The sequence below is a fragment of the Onychostruthus taczanowskii genome, unplaced genomic scaffold (genome assembly GCF_017590055.1).
Source record: "Onychostruthus taczanowskii isolate IOZ18803 unplaced genomic scaffold, ASM1759005v1 scaffold45, whole genome shotgun sequence".
Taxonomy (NCBI): Eukaryota; Metazoa; Chordata; class Aves; order Passeriformes; family Passeridae; genus Onychostruthus; species Onychostruthus taczanowskii.
The window spans coordinates 5,500,703-5,521,083 of NW_024502014.1; the positions used below are offsets into that span (position 1 = coordinate 5,500,703).

At 37.8% G+C, this 20,381-nt stretch overlaps 1 protein-coding gene across 1 annotated transcript in view; it reads left to right on the top strand.

Annotated features, from left to right (window-relative positions):
• The first annotated feature begins 10 nt into the window (after nt 1-10).
• The window catches only part of FARSB (phenylalanyl-tRNA synthetase subunit beta), a 36,611-nt gene continuing 16,240 nt past the window's right edge, over nt 11-20,381 (top strand). The window contains exons 1-15 of the mRNA XM_041414320.1: nt 11-121; nt 1,057-1,112; nt 2,036-2,190; nt 2,723-2,795; nt 3,078-3,193; nt 3,633-3,783; nt 4,476-4,584; nt 6,842-6,912; nt 8,282-8,343; nt 8,430-8,481; nt 10,000-10,061; nt 10,473-10,680; nt 11,096-11,176; nt 14,143-14,235; nt 16,310-16,427. Of these exons, the coding sequence (XP_041270254.1) occupies nt 64-121; nt 1,057-1,112; nt 2,036-2,190; nt 2,723-2,795; nt 3,078-3,193; nt 3,633-3,783; nt 4,476-4,584; nt 6,842-6,912; nt 8,282-8,343; nt 8,430-8,481; nt 10,000-10,061; nt 10,473-10,680; nt 11,096-11,176; nt 14,143-14,235; nt 16,310-16,427 (1,465 nt within the window). The 5' untranslated portion in view covers nt 11-63. The remainder of the gene's footprint in view (nt 122-1,056; nt 1,113-2,035; nt 2,191-2,722; nt 2,796-3,077; nt 3,194-3,632; nt 3,784-4,475; nt 4,585-6,841; nt 6,913-8,281; nt 8,344-8,429; nt 8,482-9,999; nt 10,062-10,472; nt 10,681-11,095; nt 11,177-14,142; nt 14,236-16,309; nt 16,428-20,381) is intronic.

Here is a 20,381-nt window from a genome sequence, read left to right on the forward strand (position 1 = left end):
GCTCGGAGCAGCGCCACGGCCGCCCGGGTGCGCGGCGCAGGCGCAGCGCGGGCCCGGGCCGCCATGCCGACCGTCAGCGTGAAGCGGGATCTGCTGTTCCAGGCGCTGGGCAGGAGCTACAGTGAGTGCCCGCCGTCCCCGCCGTGCTGCGGGACGCGCCCGCCCGGCTGCCATTGCCGCTGGCCGGGGCGAAGCTCTGTGTGCGCACGGTGCCGCCAGCCGCGCCCCGCGTGTCCCGGGCTGCACTGTGGCTCTCGGGGAAGCGCAGGCCTCAGAGCGCCGGTGGCTCCCCTGCCGCCTGCTCCTCGCCTGCCCACGGCGCGCCAGGCGCAGCCGTGTGTCATCCCGGCCCTTCAGCGGTGCCCTGACACGCACTGCCAGAGCCCGCATCGCTCGGGAAAGCGCAGCCACGCGTCTCCGCGTGGCGATTTCTGGGTTTCACTGTCGGTTTTAGGATCTGGTTAAACGAAGAAGGAGGGAGGAGAGGGGGGAGCAGGCAAAGCGAGCGGAGAATAGCGTGGGTTTATTCAGTCCTTCCTTCCTGGCTCACGAAGCAGATTTCAGAACTGCTCGGCTGAAGGAGCATTCAGGACATGCAGTGGTTTAGGCCAGACGGAAGCTGCGGCTCTTGAGACACCCGGCGCGTTGTCAGAACAGGGCTGTGTTACTCACATGTTACAGCGCAGTTGATGCAACCTCTATAGAACAGCCTGTCTGATCAGAATAGGAGCACTTGGCAGAAGCTGCCCAGTTATTCCCTTCTGGTTTCATTATCTGTTCAGGCCAGAGTTGCTCTGACAGACCTGGCTGAGGAGCTGAGCTCCAAAGATCAGAAGCTCTCCCTTGTGACTGTCAATACCACGTCAGTAAATCAAATATGTACTAAAGAAGCTGCTACTCAGATACATACATAAGGAAAAGTCTTTAAATTACTTTTACCATATTTTTTTTTCCAAAATAGCATTTGTTATATTTTTTGAAAATATTCCAAACATACATACACAAATTAGGTCTGAGGTCTGCTTATTAATCAAAATTCACCCTCTTCCTTCACAGCGGATGAAGAATTTGATGAGCTTTGCTTCGAGTTTGGTTTGGAGCTTGATGAAATAGTAAGTAATGTTTTTATTTGTTGCTTTTTTGAGTAGATGTCGCATATTGACAGAGTTGATTTTTGGTAAGAGTTTGTATGGCATTGTTTCCAGCATATCCCCTGTTACAATGTTCTAATGGACTGTATTAACACAGGTGTTTTATATCTGGAAAAATCCCCTCAGACTTACAAAGTTACTGCTTTGGAAGCAAGAGACTCCAAGATGGCATATTGCAATACTTTCTGGAGGTCAGCACTCTGTGCCTCTTGATCTTCAGTCTCAGGCACCATTTTATTTAGCAGCATAAATATGACCACAGAAGATGTATGGATCATATTTTACAAGATCTGCTTGGCTTTGTTTGATATGCAGTCATCTGTGCAATATCCACAAAAAATGTGTTTGCCCTGGACATTGTTACCCGAGTTGTAACTAATTTATATTTAATGTTTTGATTTAGGTTCTGTACTTGTGGAGATTTGCTAGCCCTAATAACTCCATGCAACTCTTGTTCAAGTATACCTGTTTTGTTTTTGCCATTTAATTTTAGTTTATTGGCTTTTTAATGACATTTATCAAAAGACATCTGAATGTCATATGTTATACTTTATTTCAGAATAAATTTGATTGTGACAAGTCATTTGCCAAAAATAAGGTCTCAGATCTCTGCTGGGGTCTGACAGCCTGGAGGTTCTTGCTTCTATAATATTTTTTCTTAAAATTAAAATTTTAATAATGAATTTTTATTTTGGTACAGTGCCTTACAGTTTCTGATTTTAAGGTTTTACGTAATTTCTTGTATTTGGTGTGTCCATTTGCTGTATAAATGCAATTTACAGTGTTAAACTTCTAATTAATACAGTTTCTCCTATCATACCACTATCACACTGCTATCAATGTTAAGATATATCAGGTTAAAACTGCATTTTGCTTGATTTCAGACATCTGAGAAGGACATTATAAGTAAAGAAAAGGGTGAAGAAAAGGCCAAGGGTGCGTCTGATGTCGTTCTCTATAAAATCGATGTTCCTGCCAACCGCTATGATCTGCTTTGCCTGGAAGGGTTGGTCCGAGGACTGCAGGTCTTTAAGGAAAGGTAAGGCAGAGTTGTGAGATCTCTGTGTGGTTTGTTATTTGTTGAAATATGGGTCCATTTCTGGTAAGTAAACAGAACTTCCTACTTGCTTGCATTTGGAGTATGTTTACATGTGTAGGTGAGGTTCATCAGGTGTTCCTCTGGAGACATCTATTGCATAACTTAAAAAGACTAGACTAGAATGTTTCTGGGGTTTGTATCTGTTCTAAGAAGTTTTCAATTGCTGTTCCATTTGAGACTTATTCTCTGTAAAGACTTATTCTCTGTAAACTCCTGTAGAGAAACTTCTGGTCCTTTCTAATAAATACCAAAACACATAATTTATTTCCCTTTTCTGCAATGACTTTATCTTGCTGAGTTCTTCCTTTCTAGTTCAGTAATCTGTTGACCATCCCATAAAAAACAAGTTTTGCACAGTTAGCTAATTACATACCAAGAAATGTTACCAAGAAAGTTTTCTACATGTAATTCCTGCTACATTTCTAGAGTTTGCTGCATTTCAGCTACAGACTTACTTCTGTTTTTGTTTTAGGATAAATCTCCCTAGGTTTGAAAAGATAATACCAGCTGAGGGTGAAGGTCAGAAGCTAATTATCACTGAACAGGTAATAGTGTTTACTGCACCTTTGTAAATGCATTGAGAGTTGCTGAAGCAGCACGATCCATATCAGTACAATTTTGTAAGAGCAGTGAGACTGGAAATCTTATTTGCAGAACAAGAGCTAAAGACATTTAAATATCTCTACTAGTTGTGATGTATTCTTAGGAATGAGGAGTGGGAGGAACAATAGACAAATTGTTTTGAGTGAACCTAGTAGCAGATCAAATCAAAGTTCCAGATGCTGCTCAAATCCAATCTCTTGCAATGCTGCTGTTGTAAATTGCAGACTGCCCAGGTCCGGCCTCACGCTGTCGCTGCCGTCCTGCGAAACATAACTTTTACCAAGGACCGGTATGACAGTTTCATCGACCTCCAAGAGAAACTACACCAAAATATTTGCAGGTCAGTGCTTGAATTTGGAGTAGTGTCTAGTGTCTGTGTTATAATTTTATCACATGTTAAAACTGCACATCCCTATTGCAGAGAGGTGTTAGGGTTATGCTGGGGAAAATCTATAGGAGTTCTCTTGATCCTTCTCATTTCCTTGCCTGTTCTTGTCTGCTGCCAGTATTGTTCAACATAAAGAGCTGTTACAGTTCATTCAACAGTTGAAACAGAAGTGTTCAGCAACATTCCCATTGCATTTGCCTTGACAGTTGTGTTGCTATTCATAATAATGTTTATTAAAATGTTATTAGTCAAATAATTTTCTAGGCTTCTCAAAATTATCCTTCTGCTTTTTCAGTAAGCTCTGCAAATGCATAGAAGTATAGAGCATCATACTCTATGAAACTCCAAGTATTACTAGTAAAAACATTATTTTGCCTTCTTTTATTTCTAGGAAAAGAGCACTAGTAGCAATAGGTACCCATGACTTGGACACCATCACTGGTCCATTTACTTTTACAGCCAAAGCACCTTCTGAAATTAAATTTAAGCCCTTGAGTCAATCCCAGGAATACACAGCCTCACAAATTATGGATCTATATAGGGTAAGTGGAATTTTTCAGACTTGTTGCACTAAATGAGGAAGATAAATTACCAAGGCTAAATATCTCTCATATCCTTGTTATTAGAAGTTGTTCTTACAAATAAAACACAGTTGTCTTCTGTAGCTTAACAGCCATTGAACATTCCATATTTTGCTTGTCCTGTTGGAAAACACTGGCCCTGGAGACAAATCCTCAAGTATCTTTGACTAAAGAGTAAGAAAGCTCAGAAACAAAAGAGACTAAAAGGAAATTAGATTTTTGGTACAGCACATGCTTATGTCATTAGAACAAATGTAATTTTTGAATCAAATTTAGGTATGTGTTAGTATCCAGCAATTTATAACTACAAGTATAACTGTGTTAATTTTTTTAACTTTTTAAGAGGAGTTCGTATAGGCTAAGGATATTGGCAGTGTTTGTGTGCTGTGGTGAGCAAGACTATCATTTGGACAAAATGACCTACACATGTTTGAGACAATCCTTAAATAATCTGCAGCACTTCTGAAGAAAACCAAAAATTCATTTCAGACTTTTCCTGCTGCTGGGAGCAAACAGTCTTTGCTAGTAAAGTACCTAACTAACCCAATCCTTCCCACCTTCAAAGTTCCCCTTAATCACTCACCAGAGGATTAGCTCTGTGAGAGTTCACCTGTGAGCAGAAGTGAAATTCAGTTGGTGCTTTGTTTCTGCAGACTGACAGCCACCTTCGGCACTATTTGCACCTGATTGAAAACAAGCCACGTTACCCTGTCATTTATGACAGCAATGGGGTTGTTCTGTCCATGCCACCAATCATCAATGGTAAGATTAATTTGTGACTGCTGTGTACTGTTATTGCTGTTTTGTGTGTGAATTCCTGTCTGACAAACGCTGATGTGTCATGGGATTATTATGTTTCCTTAAAATGGTTTCATTTATAATTTCACGAAGCCTTCTTTCCTTCTTTCAGTTTAAAGGTAGTCAGTTTTTTTTGCTCCCTCCCTAGGCTGCTAGTGTTCATTTTTCACATCTTCATCAGAAGGGTGTAAAAGTCTTACTGCAAATCTCTGCATTGAGTTTCTCATACTCTTCCCCAGCTCAATGAAGTTCCTTGTGACAGAAACTTTTGTCATGAAAGCATTTTGTTTAGCTAAAAGAAGGCAGCAAGAAGTTATTTTGTAAACTGGTAATTGCAACTTTGTACTCCATTTTATGAGCTCACAGCAGGGAACTTATCAGCAATGGGAACTAGGTTTTTTTTAAGAATCCTATTGCTTTCACACTAAGTGATTTCAGAAGACTTTAATTGCTTAAAAAGAAAAAATTGGTCTAGACTTTTTTTGCATTGTTTCTAAATATGGGTGTGCAAAAGATACCATGGGTGATTTTTGAGAACCAGGTTTACTAAAGCCATTTAATGGCATGTCAAGAATTACTTGCTAAAGAAAGATAATTCAGTATACCTATATACTGAAATATAGGTTAGTAAATTTCAGGTAATTTGCAAATTTCAGCAAATATAGGTCAGTAAATTTCCCTACCCTGACCAGTAAGTCTGCAGTGTTAATCTCTTTGGATGTATGCTTCCTAATAGACCTTATACACCTAACCCAAATCTTCTTAAAAGGCAGCTCAAGCTCTCTGGCAGGGACTGGTAACAGTAACTGTTCTGAACTGAATATGCTGTCAACCACTATGCCTGATCCTTCTTTGTTAGGCTTATTCCAACTTGGGGGTGTTCCATGTGTGAGCACTGCATGTTGTTTATATTTTATCAATTAAAAATGTTGGGCTAAATTTAACACCTGCCTCTGCTTTAGAGAACAGTAATCTAAGAGAGGCTTCCAGGTCAGAGGTGCTTTTTAAACAGATACTGCAATGTAAACATCTGTATTGGTTGTTTGGATTATCTACAAGCACTGAAGTGAAGGCTTGTATTTGCTTTGAAGCGAGTCCAGAGATGCTGACTCCATTCCATCTACAAAGAGATACAGCACAGCTGTAAGGGAGTACAAGATCCCTCAGTCCTAAGATCTCTGCTGCACCTACCTTCCAGTCTGGCTGTGACCTCATTTCTCAGATAAGAAACTAAACCAGAGAAGCTAAGTCAGGGTCAAACAAAGGAGGCAGGATTTCCCATCCATATCCTAATGCATTCTTTGGCTCTGGTATCTGCACTAATGAATGGTGCAAGGAAAGGCAAAAGGACAAAGAGGCTGGATTTGACATGATCCCACGTGGTTCTAGGACTGTGTGTGCCTATTCCTGCATGGTTCCCAGCCATGGAATTCACTCCAGGTGTGCACTGCCCATCTGTACCTAACAGGCAGAATGAGATCTCTGTACAGCTGCTCCAGATTGCTTGTGCCTTACTAACAGACCCCACTTTTCTAGGGAACCATCTACTGGGGGTCTTCACATCCAGTTTGCAAAAGAGACACTTCAGGTGCTTCTTCCAGACAAGAAAATTCTTGAGTGCAACAGGGATGTGCTTTGGTGCACGCATCATAACTCCCAGTATAGACAAAGCAAATTCGTGCCTAGAAGGGACCCATACTAGGACCTAAATCACTACTGTAGAGCAACCTATAGGGTATCAGCAGTGTCAGGAGACCACAGAATGACTATTGATAGGCATTAGTCTAAATCACTTTTTAAAAACAATTTCATTTGTTCCTGCCCAAGGAAATGACATACATCACGCATGTGATGGGAGTGTGAGACTAAAGCCAGGGAAGATGGGATGCTGTGGCAGTGCAGAGCCCTTTGCTAACAGCAGATGGCCACTGTTCTGTTAGCTGGCTTTTCCAGCTGGCTGCCAGGATAGATGCCTGTGTCTTGCAGTGTAAATCATAACCCAGTCAGAGTGTCTGACCTGCCTTTTTCCTTTTCTTTGATGTATAAATTCAAATATAAAAAGAGCTGCTATTCTGTCAACAACTGTGAATGTTGGTGCAGTAGATAGTGGCTTTTTTAAGCTGTGGAAAATGACAGTGATCTTTCTGACACAAAATCAGTATCAGTGCTAATGCAATAAAACTAATATTTCTCAACATGTTTTTGTTTTCACATGTTTTAGGAGATCATACAAAAATAACACTAAATACCAGAAATGTGTTTATTGAATGTACAGGCACAGATATTACAAAGGTAAATTAATCTTTCCTACTTTTGATATGCTTTAAATAATTGTTTCCCCTTTGGATAATAGAGCTCCAATACAAAGACCTACAACAACAAGGCATTTATTGTATGGAGCCAACTTTCCAATGCAAAAGTTGTAGGACTGTGGAATTTCCTGGAAACAGTTTCAGGCTTGCTCTATAGATAGCGTTGTGTTTTCACTGAAGTTTGATTTTACTGCATCTTTATGTTGACACTAAGTTTTCAGCTTGTATGAGAAAATAATTCAAGTAAATTAGAGACTGTTCTTTTTGAGCACTTTTTCTAAATCTGAAAGACTTAGAAAAGAGTAAAATTTACTAAGACTTCCTGTTTTGGCAGAATACTATTTGTAAAGATTCATTTTGTCTCCTACTGAAAATTTGGGCTGAGGGAAGAAAGACAAGGATTTTTCTACTTAGTTATCTTTATCACGCAGGGATGCCGTGCAAATAATTGCTAAATTCAAGTCTTTCCATATGCAAATTCTGTAACTCAAAGCTGAAGCATGAAAGCCAAGGAGCTATAATTGCCTGTTCTTGAATATAGGTTGTGCATTCATTGATAGTTTCCTAAAGTGTGTGACTTGATGCTTAAGAGCAAAACTGCTTTTAACTTACTCTACTGCAAAATGCTATGTTAACAACACAAATAAATTTGCATGTTGGGAAGTGGCTTCTAAGCAAACTAATAAATAAGTATTTCTTGCTACTGCTTGTCTTGATAGTAAAAATGAATATAATGTTGTTCTTTTACATTAAGAAAATTACACTGTCAGTGTAATTTTGTAATTTTGTGGATTGAGAAGTTCATCTGAATCTCATTATTACATTTCATTATGAAGAAAATTACACTGTCAGGCATCAAAAAACCCCTTTGTGGATTGAGAAGTTCATCTGAATCTCATTATTACATTTCATTATACTAATCTCTTAATATATTAACTGTAAAACAAAAAAAAATTGCAAACAAGATTGTTTGATAATGTATTGCTAAACAATGCAGTCCTTCAGCCTCTCCATTATCACTCGAACTTCAGTAAAATTACTGATTAGGTTAGGAAGACCCAGTTCCAAATGGTAATAAAAAGCCTAAAGTGTTTCTAAAGAGCAGAGTTTAGAAAAGATACACAAAGGCTTCAGAACCTTGAAAACTCGATTTTCAAGCTTTTGCACAAATGTCTGCAGCAGAAGGAATTTTTTTTTTAAATTCACTGTAATATTCTAGACTGCTAGGAAATTAGAATAGAATGAAGAGGGTGTAAGATGAGATATTTTCCCTGTTTCTTGTTAAGATATTTTGTCTACTTCAACACAAGATGACAGATTTCAATGTGATTATTATGTTTGTTTTGTAGGCAAAAATTGTTCTTGATATTATAGTCACGATGTTCAGTGAATATTGTGAGAAGCCATTCACGTGAGTATAAATCTCCAGGCAGAGAGACATTACATTTGGACCACGTGTTAAAACCAGTTTTATTTACCTTTTTCTGTCTCTCTCAGTGTTGAAGCAGTAGAAGTGGTTTATCCCAATGGGAAGACCCACATGTATCCGGTAAGCACAGCATTAGGACATCTCTGTGTCCTTAGGGAGAGGGCTTGTTTTACACAAAGTCTGCTAAGAGTGACATTGTTTTCTTTTCCTGCAGTGGCAGCATCTGCTGGTCTGAGGTGTAGTGTAAAAACCCAGCTTGGCACTTTCCCTATATTAGTGAGTCAGAGTATCCTCTAACCCCACAAAAAATAACTCCAGCTCCAGCTTCTCATTGTCAGGGAAAGTCATTCTGAGGCTCCATTGAATTATGATGAGATTAAAATACACTATTATGGTTTAGAGTGCCTGTGATAGGAACCTTTTCAGGAACAAGTAAAGATTGCAATCAAAGGTCATTATCTGTGTCTAAAGCTTTTAAAATCTACATGTTCCAAATCAGGAAAAATGAAGCAGGAACAGGTCCTTAAGTCTATGGACAACTGAAATCAGCCTCAGCATAATGTACTTATCAGATCTGGAAGCTTTAATGCCCTTCAGTTAAAATAACCTTGTAACACTGCATTTTTCAGTCTCTCACTTTACAGACACCAACTATGTAAAAGTCTAAAAGGCAGAATGTTGACTTCAAGTTCAGTTCAGAGCCCCAGATAGATCTGTTCACAGTAATGGAGTCTTACATTTTTATTCTTGTAATAAGTATAAAGAAAGCAATTCCTCCTGTTTCCTGGAAGTAACTGAAGACAGAGGTGAACTCTGGTTATGAACTGTGAACTCTGAGTTATGAACTCTGGTTGAGTTCATAAAATCACATACACCAAGGGAGTACAGACTGTTTAGAGGGAAAGAAACTTATTTTTGCTAAAGGTTTTCTAGTGTCATTTTAGCTTTTTCTTTTCACAATGTCAGTTTTAATCACCAGAGGAAAGATGTAGAATCCTGAAAAGATATACAACAAAATAGAAATCTCTGCAGTAACCAAAGCAGCTTCTCTAGATAAAATAGAGAAAATAAAAAAACCCCAAGATTCATATGCTATATTTGTATATCAAGAAGTTTGTAAACACATGAAATACATAAATACATATAAAATAACTTCCTTAAATATGTTGCACACTTGCTAAGTAAAATACTGGTAGGTATTTGTGTGCTAATAAAGAAATAGAACGTTTTCCTTCCTTTTCCTCTTAAAAGTCATTTGATCTGTAGGAGACCATGAGATCTCATGCATGACCATTCTGTGCTTTAGGGCTTTGACTTAGGATGAACTGCTCACCAGAAACTTTCAGTGACTCTGTTGCTTGCATATATCAGGAATTATCGGAAGTTTCAATAACGGGGATTTCATGCTGCATTCACCCTTCCAGCTTAACCAAGAACAGCTTTTGCATCACATACTAGAGTAATATTTTCAACAATCCAGTTCACTTTAGAATGCTAAATATAGCCTAATATTCCACATTTGTCTTCTGTGGGTGTCATTTTAGTATGGCAATTAGAAGCTAGATTACTGAGATTGAATCCTCTTAGGTAGAAATGGCAGGCACTGTATGCGTGACAAATCTTTGTCTTTCTTTTTAGGAGCTGGCTTACCGAACAGAGAAGGTGAAACCTGAATACATTAACAAGAAAGTAGGAATCAGGTGTGTTACTGCAAACTAAAACAGTTTTTATTAACCATGACAAAGGTACTAGAAGACATTGATTATTGCATTGTTTTAAAAATGTTCAGACTTTGTGATTATTTTTAATTTATCAAAAATCAGGGGTTATCTTGGGTAATTAGATCGACTCTGTAACAGAGTCCCCTGCTTTCAGAGAACGTGAATTATTCTTTATGGCTTCACACAACTATTATGAAGTAAAGGAAAATGACCATCTCATGAGTGAGAATCTGAGCTGGTTCTGTTTGGATGCTAAGTCTGTGTACAGTCCATAAAGCACTTGCAGATTGTTCAGGATATGAGGCAATGCAGAAAAAACATTGACTATTTTACAAAGCCAGTCAGTACGTTGCAAAATCCATAAATGAGCACTCTCTTGTTTTGTTTCAGTGAAACTCCATCAAGCCTGGCAAAGCTGCTGACTAGGATGTGTTTGAAGTCACACGTCACAGGGAATGGGAACCATATAGAGATTGAAATCCCTCCTACCAGAGCAGACATTATCCATGCCTGTGATATCGTAGAAGATGCAGCAATAGCTTATGGTTATAACAACATTCAGATGGTGATTCCGAAAACGTACACCATAGCTAATCAAGTAAGATTGCCCCTTCAAATGAATGCTCTGTTGTCAGTAAATGACTGCTGCATGCCAGAAGGGCTTTGGGGAAAACAGAACCTAGGAATTAAATATTTTGACATGCTTTGCCTTGAGAAGTATTTACCATGGATGGGATACAAAACAGATGCCCCACTGATTTGAATAAGTCTAAGACCAGTGGTTGCTGGTACTTGAAAAAAGACAGGGTTTAAGTAGGGAACCCGTATTAAATCTCTAATTGGGAGATTCATTTCCTCAGGCAAGCCTAAAGGCAGCTGGCTAATGCTTTCAAAAATTTTAAGCATAGTCCCTCCCTAGTGAATTCACAATCATGTAACAGACAGAATCACCTCGGGAAAGAATAGCAAAATGCTTTTAGATGGAAGCTGAAAACTGTTTTGTTTCATTTTAGCTCCCCCTCAATAAGTTGTCAGAACTTCTGAGACTGGACTTGGCAGCTGCTGGATTCACTGAAGCACTCACTTTTGCCCTGGTATATCACATTGATTTCATATTTTTCTTAATTGCATGTTTGAACAGTGATGCAATCAAAACTGCAGAGGGTGGTCTGAGGTTATGTTATTGTATAAATGTATCAGTATCATCCAGTACTGTTTTGGCAGCTGATTGTTTCCTAGGGCTTTGGAATCACAGTATAATATTTGGTAAGTTTGTAGGTCAGAGAAATTAAATGAGTCACTGTTAATGTGGTACGCAGTTCTAAGTATAGAGAGGGAAATAGCTGCTGAAGGACTGGTTTTAGTTTCACTTGGTAAGATGAAGTTGTAAGACAGCAAATCTCTCTAAAGACCTTAGTCACCAGATGAAATTCATCATAATTCAATAATCTGGAAAAACAACATGAAAATTTGTACTTTCTGGTGGGTATTCCTACAGTGTATTGAGATTTACCTGTTTCTATATTTTTCTTCATTATTGTCACTTGCCCACGATTCCTTGCATTAGATAATTCAATCTGCAAAGAGCTTATTTTAAGAATACCCATAAAAAAGTTACACAGACACTAGGGGGACATCCTTTGTAAATTTCACCACAGGTAGGGTTTTGAATAAAGATAACAAATAGATATATGGTATATAGATAACAACTATAGATAAAAAATACAGCATTGTTATCACTGGTTTTAGGTATTCTTTGTTACAACCATGCCTGTGGTCTTTGACCAAGAATTAGGACTCTGCAGCAGTCCACTGTGCCACTCTGGTACTAACTGATGCCATAATTTGTACTGTGGAAATTATACAGCAGGATCATTGTGCTAAAACAGAATGTTTTAGCACAACATCTTTGTCATGGCCACTTGCTCAAACTCCTTAGCTGTGAACTGGATCAGAGAACCTGATCTGCTATTAAAAGCAAAGAAGTTAAATATGCTCCTATGCCCTCCAAATGTGTGTGGTAACTGTCCCTATATGGAGACTGGCATAGGCAGATATTGAAAATATACTATATATTTTAAAAATTCCTTTCTGTTGCAAGATCAAAGCCTTTGCTTAAATGTCCAGTTTGTGCACATTTTAGCATATGGGGAGCTACCATCACATATTCTGTTAAAATCTCTGTGGAGCTTCTCAACTTCTTCCTGAACCTAAAACTTACTAGATGGCCAGAGGGATAAATCCTTGAAAGTATACAACCTCTTAAGATAGGAGAGAGTGATCTGTTCACAGATTATTTTTTACTAATTTACTCATATATTTTAAGATGCAGCATGTCAGGCTCCTGAAACACTTCTGATAGTTGAACACTTCAGGTATTGCAACCACATTTGGTAATTTGAATGGACTGAATAAAATTTTAACAGCTTCAGATTTCACAGAGCTTCAAAAGTAAAATTCGGTCTCTTTCTGAAAAATATATTCCAGTTTTAATATTTGGTTATTAACTCATTTAAGTAACCAGGACAATAAGTAGTATTGTGCTGCAGTACCTGACAGAGGTATTCAGGCCTGTGGTTACTACCATGTTGAGGCAACAGTACGTATAGTCAAGCTTTTAAACTTTTTCTTTATTCATTACTATTGTTATCCAAAATTAATATTTCCTAATTCATTATTCATTTTTGAGTGCTGCACTGATTCTTTGAACACATAGTTCATTTTTTTCAGCAACAATAGGTAATAGGTCTGTATGTCTATTCCTATAAATAGGAATATATTACATTGCTACAACTGAGAACCTTTATGAACTGCAACAGCAGAATTTTTGAAGGTCATGTAGTGTGTCATGATACCACATTTCATATTTGTATTTCTGCTGTGGCAGGATGAAACTCAGTCTGCTGCATCCCCAACACTTTATTAAGTGAGGCTTATGACGTTGATAACTTTTATATAATTTATGTTACAACATTCTGTACCCCAGTGTTGCATGACAAACACTGCTTATGTATTTGTGCACTCAATCTGTTTCTTGGGTAGAGCCCCAAATTACACTTTTACACAATAATGTTGCCTTCCATGAGGAGCTCTGGTTTAGCCAGAATGCATTTAGTTAAATCACAGTAACATGCTGAAGTTTAGATAGACATATGAAAACTGTTTTACACAGTTCTCTCCTCCTACGTTCAGCATTCCGTGTGTAGTTTGGGATTTTCTTAAATGATTATTCAATAATCCACTTTTTCAGATGGCATCATGTGCTCATTTTTCTCACAGCTGGTCTATCAACACACTTTGTGAGTGCTGCCAGTGCAAAGGGAACACTTCTGGGAGACTGCAGTACACAAGTAAATCCTCAATTACATGCCTAGTGTACTACTGGTTTCTTTACTACTCTAATAAAGCTGTAAATTCTGGAAATCTGAAGTGTGGATCTTAGAAGTAGCGTCTATTGCATTGGCTGAGCCTGATAAAGTGAATGCATATTGTTTTACTGACCAGCTTAAAAATACACAGGCTTTAGAAATACAGTTTTTAAAAACACTTCAACCCCCAAAATTGAACAAACTACAAGAATCTTATGCAGCTCTGAAAAGTGAAGGCTTGGCCATATGAGCAGTTTTTCATAGACAGCACTGTACTTTATGTAAGTGTCCCTCAATGGATTGTTTTACTTTGTGTGAAAGAACACATACCAGTCCCTCTACAAATGCTATTTTCAGAATAAAATACTTCACCCACTGCAAGTCAGGGTGCAGAATCTGAGCCTGTTTTTAAAATAAATTACAACAATCTGTGACAGAAGCCTAAGTAAACTCTTGTTGGGGTTTTTTTAACCCAGCTTAATTTTATTTAGTAATTAACATTTCTAAATAAACCAGTTTGCCTACTTAGTCCTAAGACTAGGGCTTAATTTGTATTGTGAGTGTTACGTGTGAGAGGCTATATTATGGGGCAGTGCTACAATTCTATTGTTCATTCTTGAGATCAAATTTCATCTTTGGCTTACTGTCTATTTTTACCACTTGACCTTGATATGTTTTTGTCTCGTTTTCAGTGTTCTCAAGAAGATATTGCAGATAAACTTCGCATGGACATCTCTGCAACAAACGCCGTGCGCATAGCAAACCCCAAAACAGCAGAATTTCAGGTGAGATCATTTACACTTTGAAAGCAATATTGTCATGGGTTCTGTATTTAAAAAGGAGAGAAAGGAACCTACAGGAAATAAAATTTGTACGCTGTAAGCTACATTTCCTGCATTAAAGAGCTTGTGTATATTTATGTGCTGAACGTGTCATCTTCTGTTACTGCACTGAGAAATCTCTCTTCTGCTGTGAAATATCATCAGCTCTTCAAGAAAGCAAAGTACCATGCTCTGTGTAGCACAGTGTGGCAAAACTGAGCAGTCTAATTCAGAAAATCCCGGATGGTTGATCAACTCCCTTATCTAGAAAACCTATTCAGCATAGAAGGAACTATTAGATTTGGCAATCTCTAAACTTCCTGAGCTTTGGGTAGGAAACATTTGGGTTGGTTTCTTTTAAATATTGATCATTATTACTCTTGGTTTGGTTTTTTTTTTTAATTCAGTGATGCTCTTGAAGTATTTTAATACTTCTTTCTAAATCATTTGATCTTAGCTAAAGCAGAAAGTGAGAGCTAAAGTATGGTATTCTCAATAATTCTGAAAATACCAAAGACTGTACCCATAGGTATTATATTTCTTTTCAAGAGGGTTGTTGGTTTTTTTTTTAAGATGCTTTCTTTAGGAATGTAAATTTAGAGGCCCTTTTTTTTTTCTTTCTAGCCTACAAAATACAAAGGTAAACTCACTTTAGAATGGTTTTGAAAAGTTTCAGGAGTCTGTGAGATATTCATATTTTGTGATTTGTGATTTTTCCCTGAAGACCTTTAGTACATCTGATTTCTCTGAGTTTCTGAAATACCTTCCTAGATATCTCTAATATTGATGACAGTCTTCTGCTGCTCTGACATTCAAGAACAGAATTTTTGCACACCTTCTATTTGGTACCACAAATCAGCAGTCATGCAAGACACTGTTGGAATCTGTTCAGACCATTACCACCTGTTCATTTCTATCATTTAGCATGGTGATTACAGTGAGAAATATGGAATGTACCCCCAACAAACAATAAAGAGTGAACAAAAAGAGAAAAATGGCAGCCCCTTTAGCCAGATACATTTTCAAACTCCTGTTCTTGCAAGACTGCAGACCTTTGCAGTAGCAGTGCTGCTAAGCACGTTATTATGGGATGGATAATTCCTTGTGGCAAAAATAGTTTCAATCTTTTAAAATCTGTAGGCATCCCTGAAAATTGGAAAGGATGCACTATAAACTTTCAGCTTTAGATGGTAGCTGGGATGGAATTCTCAGGATGACTCTCCTCATCCCCTGTTCCCTGCCAGCAAGGGAAGGGCAGGATGATGGCAGGGTCCACCTTATACTGAGTGTAGAGCTGGAACTCCTCACTGGTTAAGAAAAGTAGGATAAATAGACAGAAATGCTGCATGACCAAGCATAAGATGTAACTGTGGCTGAGCACACATAAGTCACAGTGTGACTTATAACCTGCAGTAAAGGAGCAGAGTCACTGCCACCCCTCTTACATTAGATTTACTGAATCAGACTCTTGTAGTTTGGCAAATAAAAAAGGTGCCATTCAAGGGAAGTATTTGAGTGGAGAACACAGAAATGTTACTGTTCTTACTGATACATTCAGAGGTGTCATTGTCTCTTGCTTGGTTCTTTGAACACATTTTCTGTAGATTTCAGGTGTCCCTGACTGAATATTACATAGCATTTTTCTATAGCATAAAGATAACATTTTAAATAACACTTTATATTTCCAAAAATGCCTTAGAATTTGCCTTTTGTATAAGTGAGAGTAAATGTATGGGATTTTTTGTCAATTTCTTTATTTTTTTTTCTATGCTGCACTGCAACTGAACCACCTGTGAAATGGTACCAGTTCTTAAGCTCACTTACAAACTCTTTGAGAAAATGCAGTATATAGAATATGGAGAGAATTTCCATGTTTAAAAATTCTAAATCAAAGTTGCTTAAACTTAAGAGATAAGTGCAGTATTTGCACTTGACTACTTTTAAATTCTTGTTATGAATGGACAAAACAAAAAAAAAAAAAAAGAAAACAAGATATTTGGAAGGTATTTGACTTGCAGCATCTCTGTTTGTCCTGCAGGTGGCACGTACAACCCTCCTTCCTGGGCTGCTGAAAACTATTGCTGCCAACAGAAAGATGCCCTTGCCTCTCAAACTCTTTGAGATTTCTGACATTGTAGTAAAAGATCCTAATACAGGTAAGAAGAGAAGGTTCCTCAGAATCTTTGATAATGGAAATACATTTACATACCAGATGGTAATAGTAAGTAAATCTGTATTTCCTTTAAAATAAGCATTTCATAATAATAGTAATTCCATACTACAGTGGGGTTTTGTATTAATGTCCACAGCACAAGATTTAACAGCTTGGTTTACAGGCTGGACTTTAGAGTAGCTGGAAATGTTAATTTTAGATGCTCTCTCAAAAGTGCAGAGATACACAGCAACTGTTTTTAGGCATCTAAATATTCCTTAAAATCTGTCACAGATACTGAAAAACTGCAAGCATAAACATAAGACTAAAAAATAATCTGCTTTAAATTGCTTGTGTTGATGTGCTTATTTTTCTTGCTCTTAATTTATCACTCCTTCGTGTTCTTATCGGGAAAGTAATTGATATTCTTATCAGGGATGTATCTCATGAGAGAACCTGCTGGTAGTGTTTGCAAGTGGCACAAACCCTGGAAAGCAGAGATACCAAAGGCATGCTGCTGTTACAGTTCTAGAGCCTGCTTAGGCCACTGCAGTCTCAGTCATGTGCAGGGCTGTGCCAGCTGGAAAGCAGAATGTCTCGAGCCTGGGAAGAGCAGGTTTTATTTATAGGCAGATTATATCCTAGAGAGCAGTTATTCAGAGGAAGATTTTGGGGTCAGTGTGTCTCAACATGAATCCCTTTTCCATCATCTTTAAACAAGACTGCTTGTATTTGTTCTCCCAAATTATTTTCTGGGAAGCTGATAACTGATATGAAGAATGAGATTGGCAGCAGAGATACAGGGTAGAGAATGGAAAAGTCTGTGCAAAAAACTGTATCCATAAATAAAAAGCTCCACAGTATAAAATTTCCTCTCTCATTAATAAAAATATAGTCCTTATCTTTCCACTTCAACCAGCTATGCTAAGAGAGCACGGCTACTCTAGCCATGTAATCTTAATTGTTGTATGTGAAACAGGCAAAGCAGCTCGTTCACTTTCCAAAAGCTTCAGTGAAATTCTTCCTGTGTTTTGGGGCCTCTTTGCACTGATTTCACTGTATATAATCAAAATTTCAAATTGCCTTTATCTGGAAAAATATATCACAGTAAAATGAACTGTAAAAACCAGATTTTTAAATGTTAAAAATTTGCCTAAATTTTACTGATTCAAATCTTTCTCTACGGTATATTGAGAGAAAAGGAGTGACCAAGCTACAGCTTCTGGGAGGAGTTGAATGGAGTTTTGCCTCAGTAAAAAGGCTGACATTACTTTAAATTCAGTGGTAGCAATGGTTCTGTTGTTTCATTATCTGGTTTCAGATTTTAGTGATGGTGTTTAAAGTATCTGGAATCTGCCAAAGTTTTATATAAGGCCTAAACAAAATGGCAAGTAAATTGCTTTGGTGATTAATTTAATTGGTAGATTACCTTTTTTCTTTTTTGAAGGAAAAAAGAGCCTTGCCAAACAAAACAAGCAGTTTTAGCAAACCATGTAGGCTCTTTTTTATTAAATACAGACAGTTTGGTGGTGCAGCTCATTCCTTGTTGGGCATGCAGTTAGCTAGAATGCAAAAAACATGGGACAGATGGCAGAATAGCATCAGCATTCTTTAGAACCAAGAGTGGGGCTGTTTTTCTTGGACTAAGGAGTACATTTATTTACTCTGGCATTATAAAATTTGTGAGTTAAATTGTTAGTTTTATTTCAGGTTTGTCAAGTGCAGCTCTTGAAAGCTTTCATTTATGTAGATGGCTGCTTAACAGTTTTATAAATAATATTTTGTGGTGTACTTAATTTTGATGGGAATCATTGCAACAAAGACTTCTGAGGCAGCAGCTTTGTGCTGTCTGTTCTTGGGCAGCCCTCTCATGGACTGAGCCTTACAGACTGTGATCTGTATCTGAAATGGATTTTAATCTTGTGTTTAGAATCACTACTGTCTTCCCCAAATTGACTTCCGAAATTAAAGTTGCCTAATAAAAAGTTTGGAGGTGGGGGGGTGGTGGAGAAAGGCAAACACTGAAAAATGTGGGGTTGTCCTCTCACATATGGAATGAGATTTCTTGCACAAAGCTTATGTCATCAGACTGACTTAATTTAATTTTATTATTTCATGATTCTGGCATGCAGAATTCCCAATTAATAATTTCAAAAGTATGGGTCAATAGAGTACTGACATTAACTGTATTTGAAATGGTATCTTGCAGTGATCCATGTGTGAATGAACTTAGCTCTTTTAAACACTCTGGGTTTTAATAAAGTACACAGAACTTGTGCTTACTAAGGTGAACTGAACACATTTCTCTTCAGACTTACCTGACAAAGTTTTGATGTATTAAATTATCAAAATGTGTGACAAATTTCACATAACTAAATGGAACCAAATCTGAGCAAAAATGGTTTTTCTCAGGGCAGAAGGAAACATGCTGATTTTGATTATGTTGCACAGCATTTGTGTGGGTAATTTGTAACACTAGGTAATCACTTCTGTAGGATGGTTACTACTAGTTTAGGGTATAAATCAGCACCTTTACCACCAGGCCTAAGAGAGAATACCCTTTTTCTCACCACAACAAAAGAAATTAATCCATTAGAAAATCACCTCTGACCAGTGATCTTGGAGAATCTGGCAAGCTTATGGTAGCACAATTTACATCATCTGTGAATACAGCTGCTGCCACCTTTTGAAGCATATTTCCAACTGTCTAGAAATGTTGGTTATCTGCAGAAAATAGTTTGGGAGGCTAAAAGACAACTTTGCATGAGCAGGTGTCCCTTTTCAGATCACCAGGTCATTTTTCTGAAGCAGCTCTAATTTGGAAGGGAGCAGTGTACAACGTGGCTTTATCTTCCTCTGCACTCTTCTGGCTCACATATTCCTAAGCAGCTGCCCATCCTTTGGATTGTTTTTCAGCAGCATCCCCAGGAAGTGCTTTGAAGTCTCAGAAATATATACACACATATATATATTTATGTATAATTTGGGTTGACATACTTGGCAAGCTCACTTGAAAAATAGAAATGTTTCATGGCATGACATGAGAGCTCTTAAGTGACTTATAAAGAACTGAAGCATTTCTAACATCTGCCAGCTTTTGCCTACAATTCCCAGTATCTTTTTTCCTTCCTATCACTTGTGGTGAATTAACTTCCTCTGTTGTGATAGAACTCTGTAAAGGAGTAAGTTTTATAACACTGGAAAAAAACAACGTTTCCTTTACCAAAGATCCCTAAAATGGATAATATGAGGTATAAAAAATGTTGTGTATGTTTATTTATGATGCTTTAGTTAAGAACTCTGGTCTGAAGGCACCATTGACTATCTTAATCATAATGAAATTAAAATTCTGGTAGTTGTCACAAAATCTGCTACCTAATTATGGCAGCAAATGAAAAAAAAAAGGAAACCATTCTACTGAGCCTCTAGTCCAAAGAACATGCTGTCTTAGGGAAGGAAAAATCATATTTTTCTATTCTGTTGCTCAATATAACATGAAAAGAAATTGTTGACCATCTATGACTGTACTACTTGTTGGTATCTTAGTAGAGCTGGGAAACAGAGACACATGTGACACACAGAGAGCAGCCAGAGTGCTCAGACCCAAAAACAGATGCTGCATTTATTGATATTTTTCCCCTGCAGCCTTTACTTTCCTGTGTTGCCATTTTAACTTCAGGATTGGATTCTCCAGCATTATTTAACACTGCACATTATTACAATGACAGCAAAAAACCATTGAGTGACAAATTGCAGACTTACTGCCATAGTAAGTGCAGCTTTTTTTGACTGATGAGAGAACTTGCAGCTGTGATACTGAGTAGCTGCCCTAGAAGCTTTGAATGACTTCTGCCTCAAAAAAGGCTGAGCTTTCATCTTGTGTTTAGGCTCTGCTCCTGTGTTTTACTGTGTTTTAACCTGTGTATTTCTGGTCACTCAATGAATGCTTTCCTGTTTA